The sequence below is a fragment of the Furipterus horrens genome, unplaced genomic scaffold, assembly GCF_987537825.1.
Source record: "Furipterus horrens unplaced genomic scaffold, mFurHor1.1.pri manual_scaffold_3, whole genome shotgun sequence".
NCBI lineage: Eukaryota > Metazoa > Chordata > Mammalia > Chiroptera > Furipteridae > Furipterus > Furipterus horrens.
In genome coordinates, this window is record NW_028327173.1 from 79,302,787 (window position 1) to 79,327,954 (window position 25,168).

Below are 25,168 nucleotides of genomic sequence, written 5' to 3' on the forward strand. Positions count from 1 at the left end.
TAACAGATAATACGTCTTTGTAAATGTTTAAATCACTACTGACTGGAATGAAGGCCTCTCAACAATAAGTCAATTATTTCTCACTGCTTAAAATCTGTTGTGTTGCTAAATAGCAGTGATTTCCAGTAACCTTGCTTTTAATTTTCCTTTCTTGTAGGGGAATGTTTTTCATAAACATATTTTCTATAAACCTTCATACCAAAAATAGAAATCAGTCTTGTGGTAGGTGGCATATTTGGGGATCAGTGCAGGCATGGACATTTCCTGGCCTGAGAGATTCTAAACTATTGACTTAGAAATTATGTAACAATTCTCACCATGTGGCATAGTGCTTAAATTTGCTGAAGCCATGTGTTTTCAGTCATAGTTAATACCCTGCAATTCAGGAGAAAGGTTGCACTTCTGTTAGCATTACTATATACTGTGAGGGGACAGCCGAGTGCCTCCCAGCCTGGGCTTTCAGCCACAGTTGAATCCGTCCCCAGGACGGCAGATTTTATGTGCTCAGAGATAGAAATGAATTCTGTGTCACATTGTTTAATTTTGCATCAAAGTTTACATTCTAAAAGCTGACTGTAGCAAAAATAAAACTGATATTTTCAGCAGAGTTCCAAATAGTTGTTTTAGTGCATTATATTGATTATTTTATAATACTGTTCAAGTATATAGGAAGCACCCAGCAAGTGCTATGCAGAGTGAATACGTAGTAATCATTAGCTGTTAGGTGTATCAAAATTGTAGTTATGATAATCTGTAGTGGCTGACCATATGAAATTTTTTACAGATTCATTATAAATGGTGCATGCCATCTTAAAAGACATTTATGAAACAATCTGACTGCAAAATCCTTCTATATTTTTCTTTTATATAGTCTTTTACAAGTTGTCTCACTCATACCTAATTTGACAATTCTTTTGGTGACTTACCTTTATTAAGTTGTTTCTAAGCATTCAACTTAGTTTTCGTAGAGCAACCCTCTTTTTGCATTTGTTAGTTAAGTTATATAATTACAGAGAAGTACAACCAACGTAAACCAGCTTAGAGGCAAATACAAGTGACCCTTGGTAAGAATATAACTCAGCTGGTGGAGTCCAGAGAGCAGTCTTGCAGCTGGTGATATCGCACGCTATGGGTATGCATCACTATATTTTACAGATGGAAGAGAGAATGTTGGTTAATTCAGAGAACTGAAGAAGTGTAGGTCAGTTACAAAAAATTTCTCTGGCCCTGACTGGTGTGGCGTGGTTGGGCATTGTTTCACAGAGCAGAAGGTCGCTGGTTCAATTCCCAGTCAGGGCACATGCCTGGGTTGTAGGATCAGTCCCCAAGTTGGGGCCTGTACAAAGAGCAACTGATTGATGTTTGTTTCTCATGTCGATGTTTCTCTCCTTCTCTTTCTCTCTCCCTTCCCCTCTTTCTAATAAATAAATAAGTAAATATTTAAAGAAAAAAGAAAAATGTCTCTGAAATAAATGAACTAAGTTAATATGTTAAAATTTTTAAAAGTGCATGTGAGTATGCTACTGTTTTTTTAATCCCACCTGTTGCCATAAGAAATACCCAGATATGTAGAGAATTTTTATGAGTTTATTTGAGCCAATTTCTGGAAAACAGGGTCTCAATGGATTCAGACAATGCTCCCAAGAATGGCAGTTTTGCAGTTTATTTTATACATTAGAATCAGAAGGAGACAAAAGGGAGGTTATATGAAGTCCATTGATGGTAGATTAGGGAGGCTGCAACAAGCAAAATGGGGAAATCTCTGGAATTGGATAAAACACAAAATGGAGAGCGCTGGCCTGCGAACCAAAGGGCCAGTGGTCTGATTCCCAGTCAAGGCACATGCCTGGGTTGCAGGCCAGGTCCCCTGTTGGGGGCGTTCAAGAGGCAACCATGCATTGATGTTTCTCTTCCTCTCTTTCTCCTTCTCTTCCCTTCTCTCAAAAAAAAATAAAATAAAATAAATCCTTAAAAGAAAAAGGCAAAGTGGACAAACACATACTTCTTTTACATCAGTCAGTACCGGATAGTTAATAATTAATGTTTACAGCACAGGGAGATGGTATGCAGGGAATAAGATGACAGTGAGTGGCTCTGTGGTCTCCTGGTCTTGATACCAGGTTGTACCATGAAGGGTCCAGAAAAAGGGAATTACTCTGACATTTCAAAGGTATGTTACCTTAGAGGCAAAAAAGACAATAGTCAGGCTCAGTTAAGGGAAAGACTGACCTTTGTCAAGGAAGCTACAGGCCTAGGATGTGACTACCTGTCATGACTCGCTTTTAGTGAGGAATTTTTATGATCAGACTTATCCTATGTGGAGTTTGTAGGGCCCATCATACAGGCTTCCCCTTGAGCTTGTCAGGTTTACTATGTGGCCCCCATTTCATCCACACAACCAAGCCCACCTTCTTCCACATTTCCTTTTCTTTGTCCACATCTTTTCCTTACAATATTTATTGGCACCCAGAGACATCATTTAACTTAATTATATTTAGAGGGGTGGATAATCACGAAAACAGGATATATAGTTCTGAGCTCTAGGCTTCCAGCACTGTGGGCATACTTTTACCTTCAGCAGGTCATTTTATTGTCAAAACACCTAATTGTATAGAAATTTTATTGTCCTCATTTTATAGATGAGGAAACTGAGGTTCAGAGCCTCTGCTATCTGTGAGTGAGCTGAAAGGTCACCTGTGAGAGACCAAATGTAGATTTTGATCAGTGACAATGATGTGTGAAAACTAGTCTGCAATCCCAGGCTCACCTCTCTTCTCTCTCAACCCAGGAGAGGCTGTATTCAGGAAATCAGATTGGAGTGCTCTGACTTGGAACCTAGCCAGGAATAATACTAATTGAATTCTCCCTCTTGTCAGAAGTTCTGGAAGAGTCCTGGGTGCCTATATTTGGTTTGGGCTTTGTTTTAACTTCCCCTCAAATGCTGTAAATATTGTGCACCCCACAGTCCAGAGGAGATGTTGAGTCAAGCCTGCTTCTATATCAGACCATATAACACACTATTGAGCAGGTAGAAATGAAGAACATTTCCCCAGTTGTTTTATGTGAACATACCCTCCTGAATAACTCCAAAATCTTTCTATTAGACAATTCTCACAGATAAGGCAGCTTATTTTTTCTTTCATCCTGGCCACCAAAGCCTGACCCCTCCTCAGTGAGTCAGCCACTTTATCTGGCAACAGAAAAGGAGCCAAACTTCACTGCCAGCTCATGACTAGTCCTAGCACTGTCACTGGGGTGGAAACATCCGTCTGGGTGAGTCACCCACGCCATGCCGCAGGACTCCCAAGGACTGCAACGCCAGTCGCTCTTGGATGCCACCATGGAACTTTTACCCTCATGGCCCAGTTTCTCAAGATCCTTTTACCAGGTCCCCTTAATGGCAAACTGCTATAGTTGATTAAAGCTTAAATCTCATGTCACCAAGTTAAGCCTTAGTTCCTTTATCTGAACTCTAGTTGTTGGTCATTTAACTTGTGACAATTTCTGAGAGTTATACTATTTGAGAGAGGGATTTACTGAAACCTCGTCCAAGTTAGGCACATTCCTAACCCTGTGGGTATGTGCGCAGTACCTGTCTGCGCCTGCACTGTCCAGGTGCTCTGATTTGCAGCTGGGTCACCTGCCAAGTTCAGACTCATCAAAATTGCTACGGCTGTCAGCCCTGTTTAGAAATGGAAAAACACCCTCACAAATGAGCGGGCCTCAGAATTCCAAATCACAAATAATGAGCTTAACCATTTTTTCCCCACACTAACTCCAGTGAGAACCGACAGTGTTTAAACTGATAAAATTATGGATCATATTAAAACCGTGAGTGTTCTTTCATGTAGCTACTTTAGGAAAATGAGAGATATTCTGTGTATACATTGTGTCCATCCTTGTATTGCCATACCTGGTGTTTTATTCGACCATGGCCTATATGAGGCTGCCTTATTTAATGCACATTGCAAATAAGAGAGGGTATGCCTTTCCATTTTCCTCCCCCATTTCCTAGAACACAGCCCACTGTGATGTTTCACCCTTTTGCCTCTTCGGTAGGCAGTTGTTAGGCATATGAATGATAGGTGCATTTTCCTTCCTGTCCCTCGTTTCTGTGCTTGACTGTCAGGGCCCTGCTATAGAGAGAATATTACCTAGGTTACTGGGCTCCCAAAGCATGTGCTTAGTAGCTTTGAGTCCGCTGCTGCCATACCCAGTAGGGACTGATGATACACAAGTGTGGAGACTCAGTGTTAGCTTTTCAAAGATCTGTATCATATGTGACTCAGGGCTGGGTGGATCCGTCTATAACTTTGCTTGCAGAAATTCTGTACTGGAACCCTCTACTGTTCTGACGTGGTTTTATGTGTTGCTTTGGGCATGCCTGTGTTTTCAGACTTGTCCACACCATTATAGAAGTCTAATCATAAACCTCACAGAGGAAATTGGCATCTTGGTTATGGTTATTAACAAGCAAGGTCAGGTTTGCCCTGTGGACTCCCTGCATCAAGGCATGTGGAGCTGATACCTACCTAGTAGCCACCTTCTCTCTGGCATTAATCCTACTGAAAAGCCACAAGGTTCTTGCATTTACCAGTGTTGTGGCTTTACTCGGCTTCTCTGGGATAGAAACAAAAGCTCCTAGATCCTCTTGCTTTCCACAGGACTTCTTAACTTTCCCTTATGGGCTGCTGCACATTCCCCTAGACAGACAGCACTTCATTCTATGGAAGTGTGAGCTGTAGATGGGAAACATTTAGGATGGGAATAGCACTTCTTTTATGGATTCCTTGATTCCCACCATCCAGCATAAATAGCTCCTTTTGTGTGTGTGTGAATTTAGCTCTTAAAGCAGTTCACAGGTTCTTTCCTATGATGAAAAAGAGGACTGCTGTGTTTAAAAAATAGAAATGAACAAAGCAAAAAACCTGAGTCTTTCGGATGAACCAGACTCTCCTTAATAGACTCTATAAGGGTCAAAGAAAGCTGGTCAACAGGAGGCTGTATAGCATCTACAGTGGCCCTGCTAGGTGGCTCAGTTGGTTGGCATGTCATTCCCATACACCAGAGGATTGTAAGTTCGATCCCCAGTTGGGGCACGTGCAGGAGACAACTGATGGATGTTTCTCTCTCACATCGCTGTTTCTCTCTCTCTCTCTGTCTCCCCCCGCCCCACCTTCTTTTTCTAAAATCAATAGACATATCCTCAAGTGAGGATTTAAAAAAGAAAAAAAGAGTCTACAGTGCATTTTCAGGCTTTGGTTGACAGCTTGGTGTTTTTTATAATTGTCTCTCATTGTGCCAGGGGTGCCCTAAAAGTATCTCCCCCCCATAAAATGAAGTATAACCCCAGCCAGGGATTCATACAGCTAAAAAGTCACCAGAATAGAAAATTAAGGGAAACTTTATTAGTATGTTTCTATTTACAATTTTATTAGTATGATTTTATGTTGTTTTCCCCCCTATACCTTGCTGTGATATCTTCATGTTATAAAAGAATGTTAAATACTTTTCCTGTACTGGACAACATGGGTGGTTCCTTCTTCCTCTCCTCATTATGACCCAAAACACACATACCCTTAACTCATACATAACCCTCATATATATACCCAATACACACACACCTTCCATCACACACACTCTGCCACATACACATACCTTTCTCAGTGGGATTTTAAAAGTGGAATCTCCAGGGGATCTAGAGGAATAGTAATAAATGATAATGATTCCTTTAATTATTTTTTTTCTAAGAACAGATGTCTTTTATCTTTGAAATTGGATTACCTCAGAATTGTTGCAAAGCTGGAGGGACTTTTTTTAAGGAAAATGAGATGATCACCTCCTTTTCAACACCAAGATGAATTATAGTAGATTAAAGATTTAAAGGGCAATATTAATAATAGATATTAACTAAAATATATTCCAGACTACAATGGTCAGGCACTATGGGAGGGGCTTTACTTGTATTGCCTTATTACAGCAACTAATAGGCAGTAGCTCTTATTCCTGCTTTACTAATGAAGAAACCAAAAACTTGCCCAGGGTTGCTTGAAAATAAAGCTGTAAAAAACAAAAACAACAAAACTGGAAGAAAACATGGGTGAATACCTAGATAATTTGGGATAATAATAATCCAAAAGGATTTTGGAAGCATAACATATACCATAGGTGAAAATTATAAAGGAAAAGATGAAAGATTTGAATATGAAAGACCAAAAGGTTTTATATGACAAAGAACAGCATAAAACCAAAAGGTAAATGACAGACTGGGGAAAATATTTACAGCATATGTTAAACCAAAAGTTAATATTCCTTAATATATGATGATCATTTTACAATTAATAAGTTTAAAAAATGAAGGATGAAATGAGTTTATTTATAAAAATAAACATAGGACCCAGATAGGAGATTTATTAAAAAATAAATACCAATGGGCAATAAACTATGAAAAGGAAAATTTTATTCTAACAAAACAGGAGGTTTTCTTTTTCCCACTGACATAGCCAAACCAAAAAAGAATGACAATGAGCTAGTGGTGCTGAAGGTGTAGAAAAAAGGACTCACATTGCTTAGAGGACTCAGAACTTTTTTTTTGGAGTTGTGCCTAGTAAAGACAATAGAAAAGTGCACAAAGGTAAATATGTAAGGATGTTCCAGAAAAAGGACATAATCTAAATGTCCATATTAGAGAACTGATTGTATCAGCTAAGAATACCGTGGAAAGCAAAGCAGCTATAAAACAATATTAATGTCAATGTATCTTTGCAGAGGTGGGAAAGTATTCATTATTTCTTGTCTTAAAAAGAGAATAAATTTCCCTTGAGACATGAAGCCATATAAAATGTATTCCAGTCTCTGTAGAACTCATCTTCCTCAGATTTGTAAAAATACATGAACTTTACAATAGTTCTTTGAACTTGTTCTTTTATAAATTGTGCTTTAAGATAGTTATTTAAAGATGGAAAGGAATACAAAATAATTGTTGTCTATTTTTTCATAGTCATTTGTTTCCCAGAATTTTTCTTTCCTATTCTAACTAAACTTTTATTAAATATGATAAAATGAATTATATTCTGTTTATCAAATGTAATTATAAATATCTAACTCAAAGAACTTGACTTTTTGGAAAGCATATGTATATATTTAGTGGAAGTCAGAGAGGCTAGTTAATTTATTTTAGTCACATATTTTGTTTCAAGATTCAGGAGGTTACTCTGAATGTCAGTAAAAGTGTAATCTGTGATTTTGATCAAAAGTAGCCAATTAGTAGGTACATATCATATTGACATGTTTATTCACACCCCAGTACCTTATTTTTAACAAAGGCCATTGTAGTCTTTAGAGGGTCATTAAAATTTCAAAAACAGCCATACTTTGACCAAAGTGTAACCTCCAGTATAACTAAATATTTCTTTTTAAGTTCAACATAAAATATCTTGATGCCTCAGTCATGACTAATGAGAAAAGGGGCTCCCAATCAAGTACATGTTAGTCTTTATGGCAATGTCAACCTAGGAATAATTCAGTAAGAGTGCCTACTGTGTGCCAGGCACTCTGCTAAGATGTAACAACTCCTGTTTTTGAAGACGCTCACAATGCATGGCAGAGAAAAAATATAGTGCAGAGTGAAGAGTTCTGGGAGATTCACCATGGAGACCAGAGGATGGAGCAGCTTATTTCCAGTACTTCACAACATAAGTCACCCATTGTGGATGGGCATCAGCCTTAACTCTCGGGAGCCAATACAGACAGACCCAGGCTCTGCCACTCACATAGCTGGTGTGGTCTTGGGCAAGTGGCTTACTCTTTCAGAGCCCCTGTCTTCTTGTTAATCACAATCCATAGCAACGGTACCTGGGTATTGTAATGATTTAATGATATAAAATGTGTAAGGTGCATTACAACCAGGGCAATTGATAAAAATTAATTCTCTTCTTCCTTCTTGGTATAATAAAAATATTATACAAATTCAATAGGTTAATTCACATCCTATTTAGTATTTACAATAATTTGGACATAGGCTAAACTGAAGTTTATTCTTCTATTTTTATATCCTGGAGAAATCTTTGATCATTTGGTTTATTCTTCATGCAGTTTTAGCATATACATCCTGAGTTGGTTTTTATTTTCACTTGACATATCACAAACCTATTTCATGTAGTTCTGTAGCATTCTTTTTTTTTTCCCAATAATAATCTTTAGTTTAAAAAGCCATTTCTACCAAGGAAAAAAGAAACATTGTGATTTTCCCTTGAAAGAACATTGAGAAAATAATTCCTCATAATTCTAGCCTCTCAGCATTAGAAACCTGAAGTATTGTGGTTCACTACCTGATAAATCAATTCTTGATTGGAGGATGACTGAAGGCTCTCTACAGCCGTGGCATCTGCTCTTTGGCCACAGTTCTTCTCTGCAGTTGAGTCCTTTCATCAACTCTTGCTTTTTTTCAAGTTACTAAATATGAATTGAAATCATGAATTATGGTCAGGATATTTGACCTAGCCAAGTCTTAAAGTGTCTTGTCCCCACCCTGCCCTGCTGCCTTCCTGGGGGCTAGTTAACCAGTGTGTATGATCAGACAGGATTGCTCCATTCATCTGTGTTGTGCCAAGAAAGCAGTGCTTTCAGCATGCCTTCAAATGGCACTTGGGTCTGGCTGAGGACCACAATCAGTTATCACAAGCCTGAGCACAGGCTGTGTTTAATTCCTGATCTTCTATACTCCAGGGCTCAGCTCCAGACCTAAGGCTGCCTCTTGGCATGGACCTTGGAAATACCTATGGGATAAGGAAGGTGCTTTGAGAAAATGAATGAGAAAAAAATATTGATGTGTGTGAAGGATCAGCAACAGAGTGCGTGAAATATTTTCTTCATAAGCACAAGACTGTAACATAAAAGCAGTTTTGAAAGTGTCTTTAATTGATAATTTGATAATACCTTATTCTCCTCAGAGTATACAGGGTGAGACAAGAATAGGTTTACCATTGTTCATTGGAAAATAATGCAATAATTAATAACATAATAAACTCTGTGTTTTGTGTACTCACAACTGTAAACCTACTTTTGTGTGTGTGTGCGTGCATGTGCATGCATGGGCATGCGCACACACCACATCTTGAGTCTTCTCAGCAAAACTGTGTGTTTAGGAAAGCTTCTTACTGTTGTGCCTTAAAAAAAAATCTACATGTTCCACCAACATGTTCTGAATATCTCTTCAGTACCAGTCTCTGTGCTAGATGTTAGAAGTCAGAAATGGAGAAATAAGGTTATATAAATTTGGTAGATTTTCTCCCAATCCATGTTTTTATTTTAGCATCCATAAATTGATCTCTCTCTTTCTCTGTCTCAAACACACATGCACAATTTGACATAAATTTTTACATTATATGTATAGCCTGAACATGACCCTTTTAAATCAACAATGTTTTTTAGTTTTAGCATTATTTACACACAGATTTGTTTTACGTGACTTGTAATATTACATCATATAAAGTAATCACATTTTACTTATCTACTCCTTTAGAAGAGGGCACTTAACTTGATTCCAGCTTATGGTATTATAAATAATGCTGCCATGAGCATCCTTTTACAGGGGTGGAATCCCTTGTGTCTCCAGTGTAGATGCCCTAGACAATGTGGGCAGATTCCCTTTTATAGGTGTGGTGACGTTTTCCTTTAGAATGGCTGCATTTGTTTATTCTTCCAGCATCTAAGAAAATATTTATTTACTCAATCCAGCTATGTTTTATGTTGTCAAAATTTTATTTTTATCAGTCGAATGGTTGAAAATATTATGTCTAGATTTACACATTTTTAAAAGTCCCATTCTTCAGCCATGATATGTCATAGTATAATAAGGGACTGCTAAAATGAGATCCCATTTTGCATAAAAGAACGTATATCCAAAATATTTTATTATGTTATATTACTTCCAAAAGTAAAAAGGAATTGTCATGTAGGGTAAAAAGCTTAAATGGACTCATTCTTTCAATAAATATTTATTGAGTATTTTGTACTAGGCCCCAGGATTATAAAGATAAACAGATTATAGTCTCTGACATCAATCAGCGGGTTCTCATTGCATTTGAGTAAAAGAGGTACTTAAGCCAGTAGTTGCTGCAAATACTGTAATAGTGAATGTTCTGAGACCATAAGTGCACAGCAGAGAGACAATATCATTTTAATTCTCTTAATGACGGGGAATGGATGTCAGAAAGTCACCAATTTCAAAGATTAGTAAATGCAACCTTAAGTGTTTAAAAAGATTTTCAGACTTTAACTCTTCAGCTAGATCCTACGGATGCTACCATAGTATTTATACTAAATGGCAGAACTCCCCCAAGAGCTGCAGTAAGCTGTAGACAGGCTCAACGAGGAGATCTTGTCCCTGAACCCCCTGTGAGAACACAGATGAGAGGTGTCTGTGCCCCACACATCCCCTCCACCAGCAATAAACAGCTTCCCAACACCTGGCAGATATTTAGCACCACGCTCGGTCCAGAGGTGCATGCATATACTAAAACGTGTATGACATGGTTCCTCATCAGACACTCAGAATCCAGATGGGGAAATAAGACAATTCATGTTTAATGACATTTTATAGTAAGTCATGAGAAGAAACTAAACCAAATTTAAACCTTGCTTCCATATGGCCTACTGACAATGGAAAGGAAACTTGAAAGCCTAGAGAAAAGTCTTAGAAGGAAGCAGTAAGTAGAATCATAAATTGATTCAGGTACTGAGCTATCGTACCTAATCTTTTAATACTTTTAATACTTAGTCCTACATGTAGTAGGCACATAATACACTTTTAACATTTTTTTGGAGTTAGAGAATGCTGGTAACTGAGATTCATTTATAACATCATTTTTTTCCCATTTATTTATTTATTTATTTTAGGTCAAGAGGTAGTTTTCAAGTGCCTTGGGGAAGGAATTCTTGAAAAAGCTTTCCAGGGGTATAATGCTTGTATATTTGCATATGGACAGACAGGTAAGTCACTGCTTTTATTTATAGTCAATGATATTAAATGCACATTAAAATATAGAAATGAAAACACTTTGGAAGCAACAGAAAAATGCTTCTGCCTTTGTGTATTTGACTGAATGAGGTGATCAGAAGAACCCACCTTTTGATGATTCAACAATTTTGGTAATTAATTTCAGTGTAAATGAGCAAACTAGTTTCAAACTATTAAATATCATTTTTCTAAATTATAGTTTTAACCTATAGTTGAACTAGAAAAAAATAATTGCTAGTTTCTCAGTGTAAATGTTATAGTAAAAACTAAAATAAAAGTATCATTTTATAAAGGAGACCTTCACTAGGATACAAAACTGATGATAGATTACTAAACCTAGGCTTGGGGCATAGTTGGTTGAAACAAGCAAAACAAAAACATACTAGTGCCTCAGTCATTTACTCTCTGAACCACCATTATTTCAACTATAAAGTTAGAATAAATCAATAAATCATAACAATACTACTAATGGTCACATTGCAAGACAACTAGGAGACTCAGATGAGAGAATATATATCAAAGCACTTTCACAAATTATTTTTGGGTAAATACTGTTAATGTTACTTTGTAACGTATAGTGGATATTTACTATATTTACTCTTTTGAGTGGTTATATTTGTGTGCATCCACCTGTAAATGAGGTCCCCTCTTGGGTCTCACAATGAGTGTGATACTAGAGGCCGTGAGTGTAATAGAAAAAATAGTAACCTTGGTGTATTAGGGCCAGGTTTGGGAGCCAAGTTTGTCACTTCCATTGTGTGACCTTAACTGGTATATGTAGAAAACTTGTGTGGTTGAAGCATTACATGTTGCTTTCTCTTTTATCCTCCTTTCTTCCTTCTTGCTCTTCCCCAGGCTCAGGAAAATCCTTCTCCATGATGGGCAATGCTGAGCAGCTGGGCCTTATTCCAAGGCTCTGCTGTGCTTTATTTAAAAGGATCTCTCTGGAGCAAAATGAGTCACAGACCTTTAAAGTCGAAGTATCCTATATGGAAATTTATAATGAGAAAGTTCGGGATCTTTTAGACCCCAAAGGGTAAGTTGGTGGTTGAAATTAAGCTTATACTAGAGGTAATAATTTTAAACAATCCTAAAGTTAAAACTGCAAGTGAATATATTTATTTGGGCCCTTTGTCACTACTCTGGTTTCAGTTCATTGACTGAGAAATCATCAGCTTTCAAAAGCATGTTGTTATACTCAGCATACATAGTTTATTCTGTATTCATGTATAAAGTTGCTTATATATGCCATTTTAAGAAGGGTATTATTTTGGCTATCATGTTTTATTCATAAAAATTGAGTTAAAGTGACACATTGGTTCTTCCATTTATGTTGGGAAGCAGTACTTCTAAATTGGAGATAAAAAGGTTGAAGTGTTGAAACTACCCAGCCTAGGCAAGTCATTCTCTTACCAGACCATGCGTGCATTGGGATCACATGGAGTGCTTTTTATGGATACACTGACCTAAGCCCCACCCACAGAGACTAGGATGCAGTAGATGCAGGGCAAAGCCTAAGCATCTGTGAAACTAGGTGATAAAATCCAAATAAATTTGATTCATAGAAGAAGGAGAGGACCATTTACTTGTTTTATTAAAATTTTTTTACTGAATTCTCGGACTTGCGGCCAAGATGGAGGCTTAGACTGACACGCTCGGTCTCCCTCTACAACTAAGAAGGAATACAACTACCTCAAAACAAAAGATAGCTAGAAATTCCAGAAAATAAAACTACACAGAAGCCCAACGTACAAAGTTATAAACCAGCAGAACTTCCTGAACTTGGGGAAGGAAATAGACTTACAGGCCCAGGAAGCACAGAGAGTTCCAGAAAACCTGGACCCAGGGAGAACCACACCAAGACACATTATAATCAAAAGGTCAAAAATTAAAGATAAAGAGAGAATCTTAAAAGCAGCAAGAGAGAAGAAAAGAATCATGTACAAAGGGGTCCCAATTAGACTATCAGCAGATTTCTCAAAAGAGACCCTGCAGGCAAGAAGGGACTGGCAAGAAATATTTAAAGTAATGAAAATCAAAAACCTACAGCCACTAATACTCTATCCAGCGAAACTGTCATTCAGAATAGAAGGGCAGAGAAAGTGTTTCCAGGACAAAATAAAACTGAAAGAGTTCATTAGATCCAAACCACTGTTATATGAGGTGTTAAAGGGACTGGTTTAGAAGAAGGAGGATCAAAACTATGAACATTAAAATGAAAACTGCATCACAACAACCAACAGCAGAAGCTAGGGAACTGAAACAAAGGCAAACTAAGTAGGCAACGAGAGTGGAAAAAGAACTATAGGTATGGGGAACATTATGGGCAGAGGTCAGCAGGGAGGGGGAAGTGGGGCAAGTGAGGGAGATGGTACAGGAATTAAGAAGCATAGTAGGAGGGAGTGGAGTAGACAGGAAGAGGTTGAGAGGAACTATATGCACAACCAATGGACATGGACTAAAAGGGGGGGACAACTGGAGGGAGGGGGGGCCACTGGGTGGAGGGGAACAAAGGGAAAAGAAATTGGGACAACTGTAACAGCATAATCAATAAAACATATTTAAAATTTTTTTACTGATTTAAATAATATATATTTATATAAGATTTAGAAAATAGGCAAAAAGTAAGAAAAAATAAAAATGACCTATAATCCCACCACTCAGAAATAACCACTGTTAATACTTGGTGCATTTTGATCCTGTATTTCAAATTTATGGTGCATGTGTGTGTGTTGAGGCCATTCTCTAAATACAATTCAGTATCCTGAATTTTCTGTGTAACATAATGAACACTTTTCTCTTGTCATTAAAAAATATTTTAAAAAGCTTTTAGCAGCTGTACAACCAAGGGTATAATTAAACATATAAAGTCAAAATTATGGGTGGGAAGGAAGTAACCCAATCATAGAAAATCTTTACATCTACTTTAAAGTTATGAACTACTTAATGCCTATGAAAGAAATTTATAATACGTGTAAGGTACAAAGAATAATAAAAGCAAAGACTGCTCTACTCACCATGTTTCTTAATAAATGGGACATGACCAGTATTTTTGAAGCCTCCTGTATGTCACTTTTGGATTCCATTCTATTTTCTACCCCTCCCCAAAGTAATTACTATTATGAATTTTATGTTTTTCATTATCTTCTTCCTCTTCAGAGTTAACACATAATTTTGCATAGTTTTTAACTTTGTGGGTGACATCATAGTTATATGTGTCCTTTGCCGACTTGCTCTTTTCCCCCCAGTGATTCTTTCATTATGATATATGAAGTAATAATGCATTAATTTTTACTGCTCTTTAGTATTCCATTGTATGATTATACTATAGTTTATTCATTCCACTTTTTATCACTATATAGTGCTGCTCTGAGCATTCTTGTACAGTTCTGATGAACAAATGCAGAGTTTCTAGGGAATACATCTAGGGATGGAATTGTAGGTCAAAAGATACTGACTCTTTACTTGGTACTGTCAGACTGTTTTCCAAAATGGTTGTACCAATCTATACTTCCAGCAGTAGTGTACAAGAATGCCAGATGTTAGACACCTTTACAAGCACTTGATACTGTGCTAACTACTGTTTTCTTGCTCATGAATAGCGTTAAAGAGTCTGGTCGTGCAAGCAGAGTGAGCCGAGTTCTGGATTTGTGTGCATCAAAGTAGCTCCTGTAAAGACATGCATTTGGTCTGCCTCTGTTTAGAATTGCTAATTGAGACATTGAATTTTTCATCCTTAAAGTTAGTGCAACTTCTTTTGTAGGGTTGTAAGAATGAGTAAGATAATTGAAAGGTTCTTAGGGAGCAATGCCAAGACTTTGGGAAGCACTTTTGGTTCCTGGTTCCTTTTTTTCCACACTTGAGTGATGCTGAGCATTGACTCTTGATTTGAAAGGTGATTAATATCTGATGCCATGAAAAAGATGACATATACAATATAGTCATAATCTGTATAGCTTTGCTTTTAGTCTCAATTATCTGTTGATACGCTATTCAAATGGGTACCAAACAGGTATCCTATTTAAAAATTCAAAAGAGCCCTAAAATCTTCACCAGCAGAGCCAGTTCTAAATGTAGGGTAAATATCAGTAACTACAAGCAACTGCTATACTGTTATATCACTTCCTGTATAAAATTGTCAGCACAGAAGCAGCATAAATCAGTACAGACTTGGAAAATAAATTAAAAAATGAAATAAAGCTCTTCAATATTGTTTACTACTTGGTCAAAACTTTAAGATATTATTTCCTGAGAATGTGCTTATTTATAGACTAGCCTTGAGGTTTAATTCAATTCTGGCATGTTCTTTGCTTCGTTTTCTTTTTTCTTTTTTTCCTCCTACGTTAACACAAGTTCATCTGCTGAAGCAAGTTGGCTCAACCTAGTATTCTGTGTGCTGGCTCTTTAGTTTGGAAGTGGAGATAGAATTTTTAAATAATAAGTTACTTTACATAGAAATCCAAGTATAAAAGACATTTGTCATAATGAATGCTGTCTTGGTAATCTAAGTAAAGTAGCTTTTAGGATATTTTTTGATCATTAAAAAAATTCTTTTGAAACTGCCATTTTGGTTTATGAGTACTTAAAAAGAATGGAAAGCCTCAGAATTTTGTCTGATTCATTCATTCCTTTTTCCTTCCTCCCAAAGGAGTAGACAGTCTCTTAAAGTTCGAGAGCATAAAGTTTTGGGACCATATGTAGATGGCTTATCCCAACTGGCTGTCACTAGTTTTGAGGTAAGTGTTTTTTTTTTTTTTAAGTCATTAAATAAGTAAGTTGAAGTATATTAGGGATCTTGAATATATTTCTATGTGAATGCTTTATAGCAAGCTTATTGGTACCATTCATGCTCTCCAAAACCCAGTATCAGCACACCCCAAACAGAAAAAAAGGGCCTTTAATCACACTCCTCAACATGCTTTGTTTTGAAGGTTTTACAATGCAGCTGAGAGGCCCAACGTTTTGGGCTTGCTGACTGTTTTCACTAATACTGCTCTGTTGAAACTGTTCTACTTAAGGTTGCCAGCGGTGTCCATCTGGACAAATGTAAACAGTATTTGGCAGTTAATTCAACCCCTTCTCTGATAGGGTCTCCTGTCTTGAGTTTCACTATTTTTCATTCCTCTGTTTCTTTTATTTTTTTAGAATCAATTCTCTCTCTACATTGATTGACCTGTTTTATTTTACTATTTCTTGATTTTTATGCCTCATGTCCTGACTTGATGTTTTGCCCTTGTTTTTATCGTCATTGCTTTGGTAATGTCATAACACAAACTGCCATCTGTTGCTCATAAAGGCCAATGGATGAAAGGGCAAATACACCTCTATACTTAGTTGTGCTATTTCTGTGTTGTGGCTGTCCTGTCATCGTTCAGTACGACTAAAATTAATCCGTGAGGTAACTCTCTAGCCATTTAAACATTTTTCAGATGGGTACTAGACTTGTTGGAGTGTTCACTTTGTAAGTTATAGAAATGTCTAATCACTTTGTTATACACTTGAAACTAACACTGTATTACATGTCAATTGTCATTGAACATTTAAAAAAATTAAAAAGTAAGTGAAAATATTTTTAGTATTGTTTAAATCAGAAATGCAATGTAGTCATTACTTTAAAAACAGTTAGGTTCTGAAACGAAGGGAGACCTCTCTGGCGTAGAGGTGCTAAATCAGCACTGATCACAGTTCGGTGTTCATCTCATCACTGATTAAGAGCCGGGAAACTTGCGGTTTGTGCCCCAGCTCTGTCTCCTATTGGATGTGGTAAAAGTTATTTGACTTCCATGACGGTTAGTGTCCTTGTGTGTAAAATCATGAGAATACTTTCTTTATAAGGTTCATTCATCAAACATTGTAAGAATACATAGGTTCCAAATGTTGTAAGGCAGGTGTGCAAAGGTGAGTAAGAAAGATTCCCTGGAGAGCCAGCCGCAGTGTTGGAGGACAGAGGCAGATAAGTGGGCAGCGGAGTCTCACAGAGCTGTTCAGTCCAGAGAGTTAGAATAAAATAAGGTAGTTAATATTACTGAGTATCTGGAGTACTCAATAAATTTATTATTTGCTCTTTTCTCCCCTAAGAACTTACAAAAGAAAAAAATAGGTAGTTAACAGAGAAAGAAGACAATTGCAGGTGGGAAAGAATGGAGGAATCATTTCCTGCACTAGAGAGCACCAAGGGAGGTAGAAGCTGAACCAGGCTTGATGAAGGAGAGGCAGGGATGTTTTTATGGAAGGGCGGTGGCGAATGCATCAGAGATCGTAATTAATACATACACCTGTGGGCAGGACTATTCATATGTTTTTGCTTATAATATTTTCCTTATACTTTCCCTCTAGGACATTGAGTCATTGATGTCTGAGGGAAATAAGTCTCGGACGGTAGCTGCAACCAACATGAATGAAGAAAGTAGCCGCTCCCATGCTGTGTTCAACATCATAATCACACAGACACTTTATGACTTGCAGTCTGGGGTGAGGAACGGGGCAGACGCAGTAAAAGAACTAGAAATATCTGCATGGGTGTTGTGTTTCATGGTTGGATTTAGCTGCTGAGAATTTTGTGCTGGCTCTTTTACCAACTAGAGGAGCTAATTTTCTCAAATCATTAACTTTCTTATATTCTTCTTTTAATATAAAACTTCATTTTTTAGAAGTTGCATTTCTTGTCTGAAATCCCTAAAGAGTATAATGATGTCACCAGACAGTTTTAATATGTATACTTTCATACTGAAATTCACCTAAAAACAACTGAGTCTACTTCCTTGTCATTAAGAGATATTAAAGAGGGAACCACAACATTTAGCCTGAAGAACACTTTCTCAAAAGAGGAGGAATTTGACCTGAATTCATAGGAATCCTCATGTCCTGGTATTTCCTCATAGGCACATAAAATCTGCAGCTTCCTGACTGTATTCTGAAAAGCCAAGTGTGCTTGCTTTCCCAGCTGCCAAATACAATGCTCCATTACCACACCAATGTAAATTTTGGCTATGAAATTGCTAGTCCAAATAGCTCTTCTTACCATTTAAAATCTCCTTGAGAAGTTGGCTTCATTGTAGTGGCTGGCTACACAGGCTGCTCTCAGAGTGCTGATGTTTATGTAGAAATCTGTGTGGTTTTTGCATTTATGTGTGTTGTTTCTGTCTTGTTTCCTACAACTAGAACTCTGGAGAGAAAGTCAGTAAGGTCAGCTTGGTAGACCTGGCTGGTAGCGAAAGAGTGTCCAAAACAGGAGCCGCGGGAGAGCGACTGAAAGAAGGCAGCAACATTAACAAGTAAGGTGCTGGTGCTCACCTGGAGTATCACATCCGGTGTACTGTGTGCCTGGGGGGACTGGGGACATGAAGGGTCAGATGGCTCTGAGCACAGGTGGCTCGGGGTCTCTGCTGCTTCAGTAAACTGTCGAGGAAAAACAACAGCTGGCCTCTGTTCAGATGCATGAAGTTATTCAAGGTACGTGGGTAGCCCTGCTCAAATATTCTACAAATATTTAGTGGATCAATGTATGGAATGTAGTCTTAGGTAACTGCAAACTACAATTTCATAAATAAAATCATATAGTAAATTAATTTGAGGAGCTTACTCTGAAGAGAAGAATCTACTTTGAATCCCTTTGTAGCTACTACTGTTTAAACATCAATACTTAAAAAGAAAGAAAGAAAGAAAGAAAGAAAGAAAGAAAGAAAGAAAGAAAGAAAGAAAGCTTAACAGTTACTGAATAACTGTGATACTGAAATCTCACTCTTTGCCTTGAGTGCCTGCAGTGTGTCCAGTGCTGCAGGGAAGGCTGGAAGCAGTGGTGCAGGGTGTTAGGGTTTGCCAGGTAGACAAAGGAGAGAAAGGCATTTTACACGGCACATGCACCTGCAGCAGAGGCATGAGGAAGTGAAGCACTTATTTTTTCAGGAGTGCTGTATCCCATATGGCTGCTGGTGTGCAAGAGGAAGTCTTTCTTTCCAGCATGAAAGGGAGCAGAATTTGCATTTAAGAGGGTGTACTCAAGCCAGAATGCCTGAGTTTAATCCTGCCTCTACCACTAACTAGATATATATGTATCATAGGCAAGTGATTTCACCTCTCTGTTCTTCATTTTTCCCATCTGTAAAATGAGGATAATAACAGTACCTCCTTCATAGAATTGTTTGGAATTAAATGCCCATAATGTGCTTAGAACAATGCCTGGCATGTAGCATGCACTGAATAAAATTAATTGTTGTAGCTATTGTTTTTATAATCCATGTAAACAGCATAATCATTATCTTTATTCCAAGTTCAGCAGAAAGCAATTTAGTTTGTACGTGTAATATTTTTCTGTTGCGACATACTACTTGGGGTTTTGTTTAGGACAGAAGGTAACAAGAGATAGTATATTCAGGAACATGTCTGTATAGCTTGCAGTTTAAAATGATGTTAGCACATTAGAATTTTAGTATACACAATTTTAAAATTAGAAGTAAACTATTGCCCCCTCTATCCAATGGCCACCGCCACACTCACTGCAAAGACTGTTGCTTTAGGGAGTTAATCTTCCAGTCATCCTGTCTCCTGCTCAGATAACAAAGGATTTGGTTATATTTGATGACAAGGCGTTGTAGGAGCTGAGGCTGGCACTACAGCTCTGCATTTCAAAATGAGCTCAGGAGCCAGGATGGCAAGGCAGAAATGGGCGTGTCAGGGAGCAGGTACCAAAGAAAAGACTGTCACCCGTCCTAGAGACTTGTGTACTGGTGTTGAGCCATGCCAGCCCTTTGCCTGCTGGCTGGGACTGTGGGGAAACATTCAAGATTCTGTACTGTGAATCTGTGGGGATTCAGAGTAGGGCCTTGATGTGTGATGATTACTAACTCTTACTGACTTCTTACAGTGTGCTAAGCGTTATTCTGAATGCTCTATGTCGAAACTCCTCTGATCCTCACATCAGCATTGTGAAAGGAGTCTGTTACCCCATTTTGCAGATGAGGAAGCCAAGTCAGAGAGCAGTTACATAATGTGTCCAGGGTCACAAAACTCCAAGTGTGGGTCTTGGATCTCGGTACAGGCAGAATGGCTCACCACTGTGCTATATTTGGGATGACCATGTGTTCTGTTTGCCTGAAAAAGTTCTGGCTGATACATCTGTTCCACAGTAAATATAATAATTGCCTCCTTAAATTTGGACACTAAATTATGTAGTGTCCCAAACTGGACTATCTCAAGGCCACACGTTAACATGATTTTGATCCTGCAGCAACTGGCGTGTTTTCCATAATGACTTACTGAGTAGAATGGAATTCTCTTAGCATCCCACTCTCTTTTCTTATTATTTACTGGCTCTTTCAAAAATGGTTGTGTGTATCCCCCCACTCCTAGTCTGTGGACTATTATCTTTGTGTTTAGGGTTCTTTATAGTTTTCAGACCACTTTCATATTATTTTGGGTAAGGCTTATACTAGGTTTTTTGTTGTTGTTGTTGTTGTTTAAATCTCTGTTTAAAAGTCAGGAAACTAGTGGTTGGAGATATTGAAGTAATACAAATAAAGCTAAGCAGATATTTTAAGCCTCTGCTATATGCCTGGCATTGCAGTAGATGCTGGGGATGCAAAAGGAATTTAGAAAGTATTGGAAACAGAATACTGCCTCGCTACCTCTCCCAAATATGTCAGGTCCTAATTTCCAAAAACTTGCCCATAAGTTACTTTACAAGATAAAGGGATTTTGCAGATGTGGTTAAATTATTAAGATTTGGAGATCGGGAGATTATCCAGTTGGGCCTGATATAATCATAAAGCTCCTAACAAATGAAAGAGGGAGACAGGAGAATCAGAGTCAGAGTCAGACAGATGCAGGGTGAGGGCCATTGCTTGCTTGAAGGTGGGGAAGGAGCCATGAGCCAAGGAGTACAGGCAGCCTGTAGAAACTGGAAAAGGCAAGGAAACAGATTCTCCCCTAGAGCCTCCAGAAGGAGTGTAGCCTGCTGACACCTTGATTTTAGCCCAGTAAGGGCATCCTGGACTTCTGGTCAACAGAACTATAGGTAATAAACTTGTATTGTTTTAAGTCTCTACGTTTATGATTATTTGTCACAGCATGATTGCTACCCTTGGGGAACACATAGTTTAGGACAATAGTAAGACACTTGAAAAAGTGAAAGGAAGGAATTTTTCTTTTTTTTACAAGATAATGTTGAGAAATGCTACATAACCCAGCATTTAAGCATGGAGCTATTTTTTTATGACACCTTTATCAGCCTGTGGATGTCTGCCAAGTTGGTCTTAGGCTTCTCCCAAAATAACTGGCTGGAAGGGAATGGAACACTCCCTCTGAACCCTTTCCCCTGAGCCTTAATCCAGGGCTACTTTCTTTACTCACACATCTCCCCAATCTCCCTGAGTTGGTGCATATGTGCCAAGAGCACACTGTGGATCCAGGTCTCCACCAGGTGTCCTCCAAGTTCTTGGCATGGTCATTCGTATGTAGTAACTGAATGAATGGGACAATTTTTCACAGTGAGGCAGTGCCATAATATCTGCAAAGCCCTCTTAGAGACCTTCATAGAAATAGCAACTCACGATCCCTTACCTGTGATTCCAAAATCCAAAAAGTTCCAAAAACCAAGTGCTTTTTCTTTTTTTCATAGCACACTCTCTGGTAAACCTTCACCTAAATTCTCATGAGGCTATCTCTAGTCTTTATCTATATTTACAGTCTTTATTTACTCACTTAATGTGGCCATTTATAAGTTTAACTGTTAGAATTATTCATGTATTCAATATTTTACTATGGAGTGCTGTCTCAGATCCCAATGGTGGTCATGTGTAGTGTATGCCCTGAACTTCCTAAAATCTAAACTATTCTGAATTTTACGATACATGTAACCCCAAGGATTACAGATAAGAGATTTAGAGCTGCACTGATTTGATCCATTTTGCAAATATGTGTTGAACACTGGTCATAACACAAGGGTGAATGAGTAAGATGGAACCATGGCCTGACGAAGTTCAAGGTCCAGTGGGGAGGAGAGCCCTTTGAAGGGTAGCATTAGTACATTAAGGGTGCAGTGTGAACACAGGTGACAATTCAACTGGAAGGTTTAGAGGGGCTGCTGGAAGAGCTACTGGAATTTCTTAGTTATAGAAACTAGCCTTATGACTTTTCTGTGCCTCAGTTTCCTCATCTGAAAAATGTGGATGAGGAACAACCCTAAGAGTAGAGCTATTATCAAGATTAAATTAGTCACTCATTGTAAAGTGCTTATGACAGTGCCTAACACACAGCAAGCTCTACATAAATGTGTACTGATGAAATAATACAATAATTTGAAACTGCTGCCTGATAGTTCCAGCCTTAAAATCAGTACCCAGTTGAGTGCTGAAATTAAAGAAATCTCTGATATTTCCTAAGCTTTCTCTCAGCCTCCTATCTGGGCTTCTTTTGATGGAACATTAACAATCCTTTTAAGCAGACCTGTCAGGGATATCACACAGACATTAGCTTAATGGGCTGTGGATTTAGGAGCTTCATCTATCCTTTAAACTCTTAAGAGCTTTAAAACACACGTTATTCCTTCATTTTTAGAGCAAAGATGCTATGTGGCTGCACCACCATGACCTTTTCAGGGCTTAATAGTTATAGGTGGTCTGTAGACCATCTTCACGGAGGAATTCATCTGAAAAATCAGTCTGCTGCTCCACCTGTCTGTTGAGATGTGGAATGAGGAAATCTTTCCTTTCTAGTGGAGTCTGGCTGGTTCAGCTCCCTTGAGAACTCATTTAAATCATGAAACACTGTCTCTAATGCCCCAAGGAATGTCTTTGAAAATCGTTCCATTTTAATCTCAGCAATGGCCAGTCCTCAAATGCAAACAATGTTCATCTAACGAATATCTTTCACAATCTCACTTCCATTTCAATTACTGTGGTTAATAATATAGTACATCTCCAAAAATGAGTTCTAGAGATAGTAATGTATGATACTCCTAGGAGTCTGTTATATAATTTGTAGTAATATGTTACTTTATAAGCTTAATGTTTCATGTGATTCAGTTCTCCTTTTCTTCTTCCTGAGTACTTTCCATGACTCGTGTTCATTTCCTCTTGGAAACCTCACTTAGATGGGTAGTACCCGAATGAACTTGTATCTAGGGAGAATAAAAATGGCTTACCTCTCTGTTCATTATTCAAAGGTGGTCTGGGATCCTTGTTAATTTACCACTTATACATTGCTGGGTCAAAGTAGGTGGGGAAAAATCTGAATAAACGTCTTTACATTTAGCATGAAAGACCTATAAAGGATAGAGCAAAAGTCTGCTCTTTGGGGTGCAGTAGCCACATATTTTGGGGCATGTGCCATTTTTACTTCAATGTTTCTCAAAGGATTTTTGTGACGTACTAGTTTTCCTCAAGTGGCTTTGGGAAGAAAAGGATCCCTGGACAAACAATTTTGAGAAAGGCTACTTGTAAATTGTAAAACCTTCTTTTGGACATTCGCGGTGCTAAAAGCTCTGAGAAGTCCTGCAGTAATAAATCCCATAGAACTTTAACTTATTCCTTGAACTTATTTGATGACAGAAGTCTAGGTATGATGTATATTAAAATCTCCAGAACAAATTTTCAAGAGAGCTTGCTTTTGGAAATGTGAGTGTATACTTTATATTACACCACAGCAATTAAGATGGAAATGATATTGGGCATAATAGTCATTAGATGAACATTATTTGAGTTTAATAATTTTCATTAGCCACCAGAAAAAGGTGGTGAATGGAAATGAGGCCTTTACTGTAAGGGTTTTGTTCCCTGTCAGGTGATGGCACTGTCTTTTTCCCTCCATATTTTGCCATTTCTTTTTTACTCTTAAGAGTATGGACTTACTGCGGAAGAGTACTAAACTCAAATTCACTAACTTCGTCATCTTTCAACTAATTCTTTAAAAGCCAGGAATTGTATTCTGCTGTAAGCAACAGAAACCAGCTATAGTGACAACCAAATGGTGTATTCATTTTTCTCACTTTAATAGGAAATTCAGAAGCTGAAACAGCACCTTAGAAATGCTGTCAGGCACACAGCTCTGCTAACCTTAGTGTATGTTCACATTGTCCTCATAACCTTAAGATGGCTCTCCCATTCCGTGCACTGTATCTATATCTGTGTTGCAAGCAAGAAGGGGGAAGGAGGAGAGGTGAAGGACCACCAGCTTCTGCCATCTGAATAATGTACCTTCTCTATCAGGAGTAGATAGCTTCCCTGGAAGCCCCACCCAGTAATGTCTTCCTACATTTCATTGGTCAGAACTGGGTTTCATGGCTTCCACAAGCTGCAAAGGCTCCGGAAAGTGAAGTTTGTAGCCTGGCACATACTTCCCAACAAAATTAGGGTTCTATTAGGAAGAGGAGGAGGAAAGGGATATTGGATCAGCACCCACAAGCATACCTTTTTAGAAAGAGGTCCAGGTATGTTCTTCAGTGTATTATAGACTCAGTTTTATTCCACAAGTATTGAGTGCTTTCTGTAAGCCAAGAACAGTAATTGATGAAGGAATATCTATGGCAAGAGAATGATTACTGTCCTCAAGGCGATCACAATCTTAAGTAGAAAGAGATAAAGCAATAGGTATAGGTATACCTCGTTTTACTACATTTCACAGATGTTGTATTTTTTATAAATTGAAGGTAAGACCACCCAGAAGCAAAAATATTACAGTTTATTCCCTTTGCTTTATTGTGGTGGTCTGGAACTAAACTTGCCATATATAACAGAGTTTAATAAATACTGCAGTTATGATCTTAGAAAAAAATAATTACTCCTAAGGGCAGGAATCTGGTGGTTAGAAAGCATGAGAAGACAGTACTAGAAGGATCCATAATTAATGATTCTGTTATGTTTTTAAGCTCCCTGGAATAAAATATGTAAGCCTATTGTTCACCTTTCACACACTGAACTTTCGAACAACTTTTAGGATTCCAGGCTCATTGCTTTGGGTGGGACCTATTTGGGCAGAATGTGTGGACCCCTTGTCACACTGAGTGACCTGCTCTCTCTCAGGCATACTGGAGTCCCAGTCACCCTGTAATTCGTTTCTGTTTGTTTCAAGGAGGCTGTCGTAGGTTTAGGTAAAGTTCTTGTTTTGAATGTGTACACACTATTATGTAAAAGTCTGTGGCTTCTACTAATGATA

General features: G+C 38.0%; 1 protein-coding gene across 1 annotated transcript in view; it reads left to right on the forward strand.

Annotated features, from left to right (window-relative positions):
• Window positions 1-25,168, forward strand: part of KIF13A (kinesin family member 13A) — a 215,457-nt gene that overhangs the window by 128,554 nt on the left and 61,735 nt on the right. The window contains exons 5-9 of the mRNA XM_090269780.1: window positions 10,900-10,992; window positions 11,876-12,056; window positions 15,669-15,756; window positions 17,357-17,491; window positions 18,182-18,294. Coding sequence (XP_090125906.1) covers window positions 10,900-10,992; window positions 11,876-12,056; window positions 15,669-15,756; window positions 17,357-17,491; window positions 18,182-18,294 — 610 coding nt within the window. The remainder of the gene's footprint in view (window positions 1-10,899; window positions 10,993-11,875; window positions 12,057-15,668; window positions 15,757-17,356; window positions 17,492-18,181; window positions 18,295-25,168) is intronic.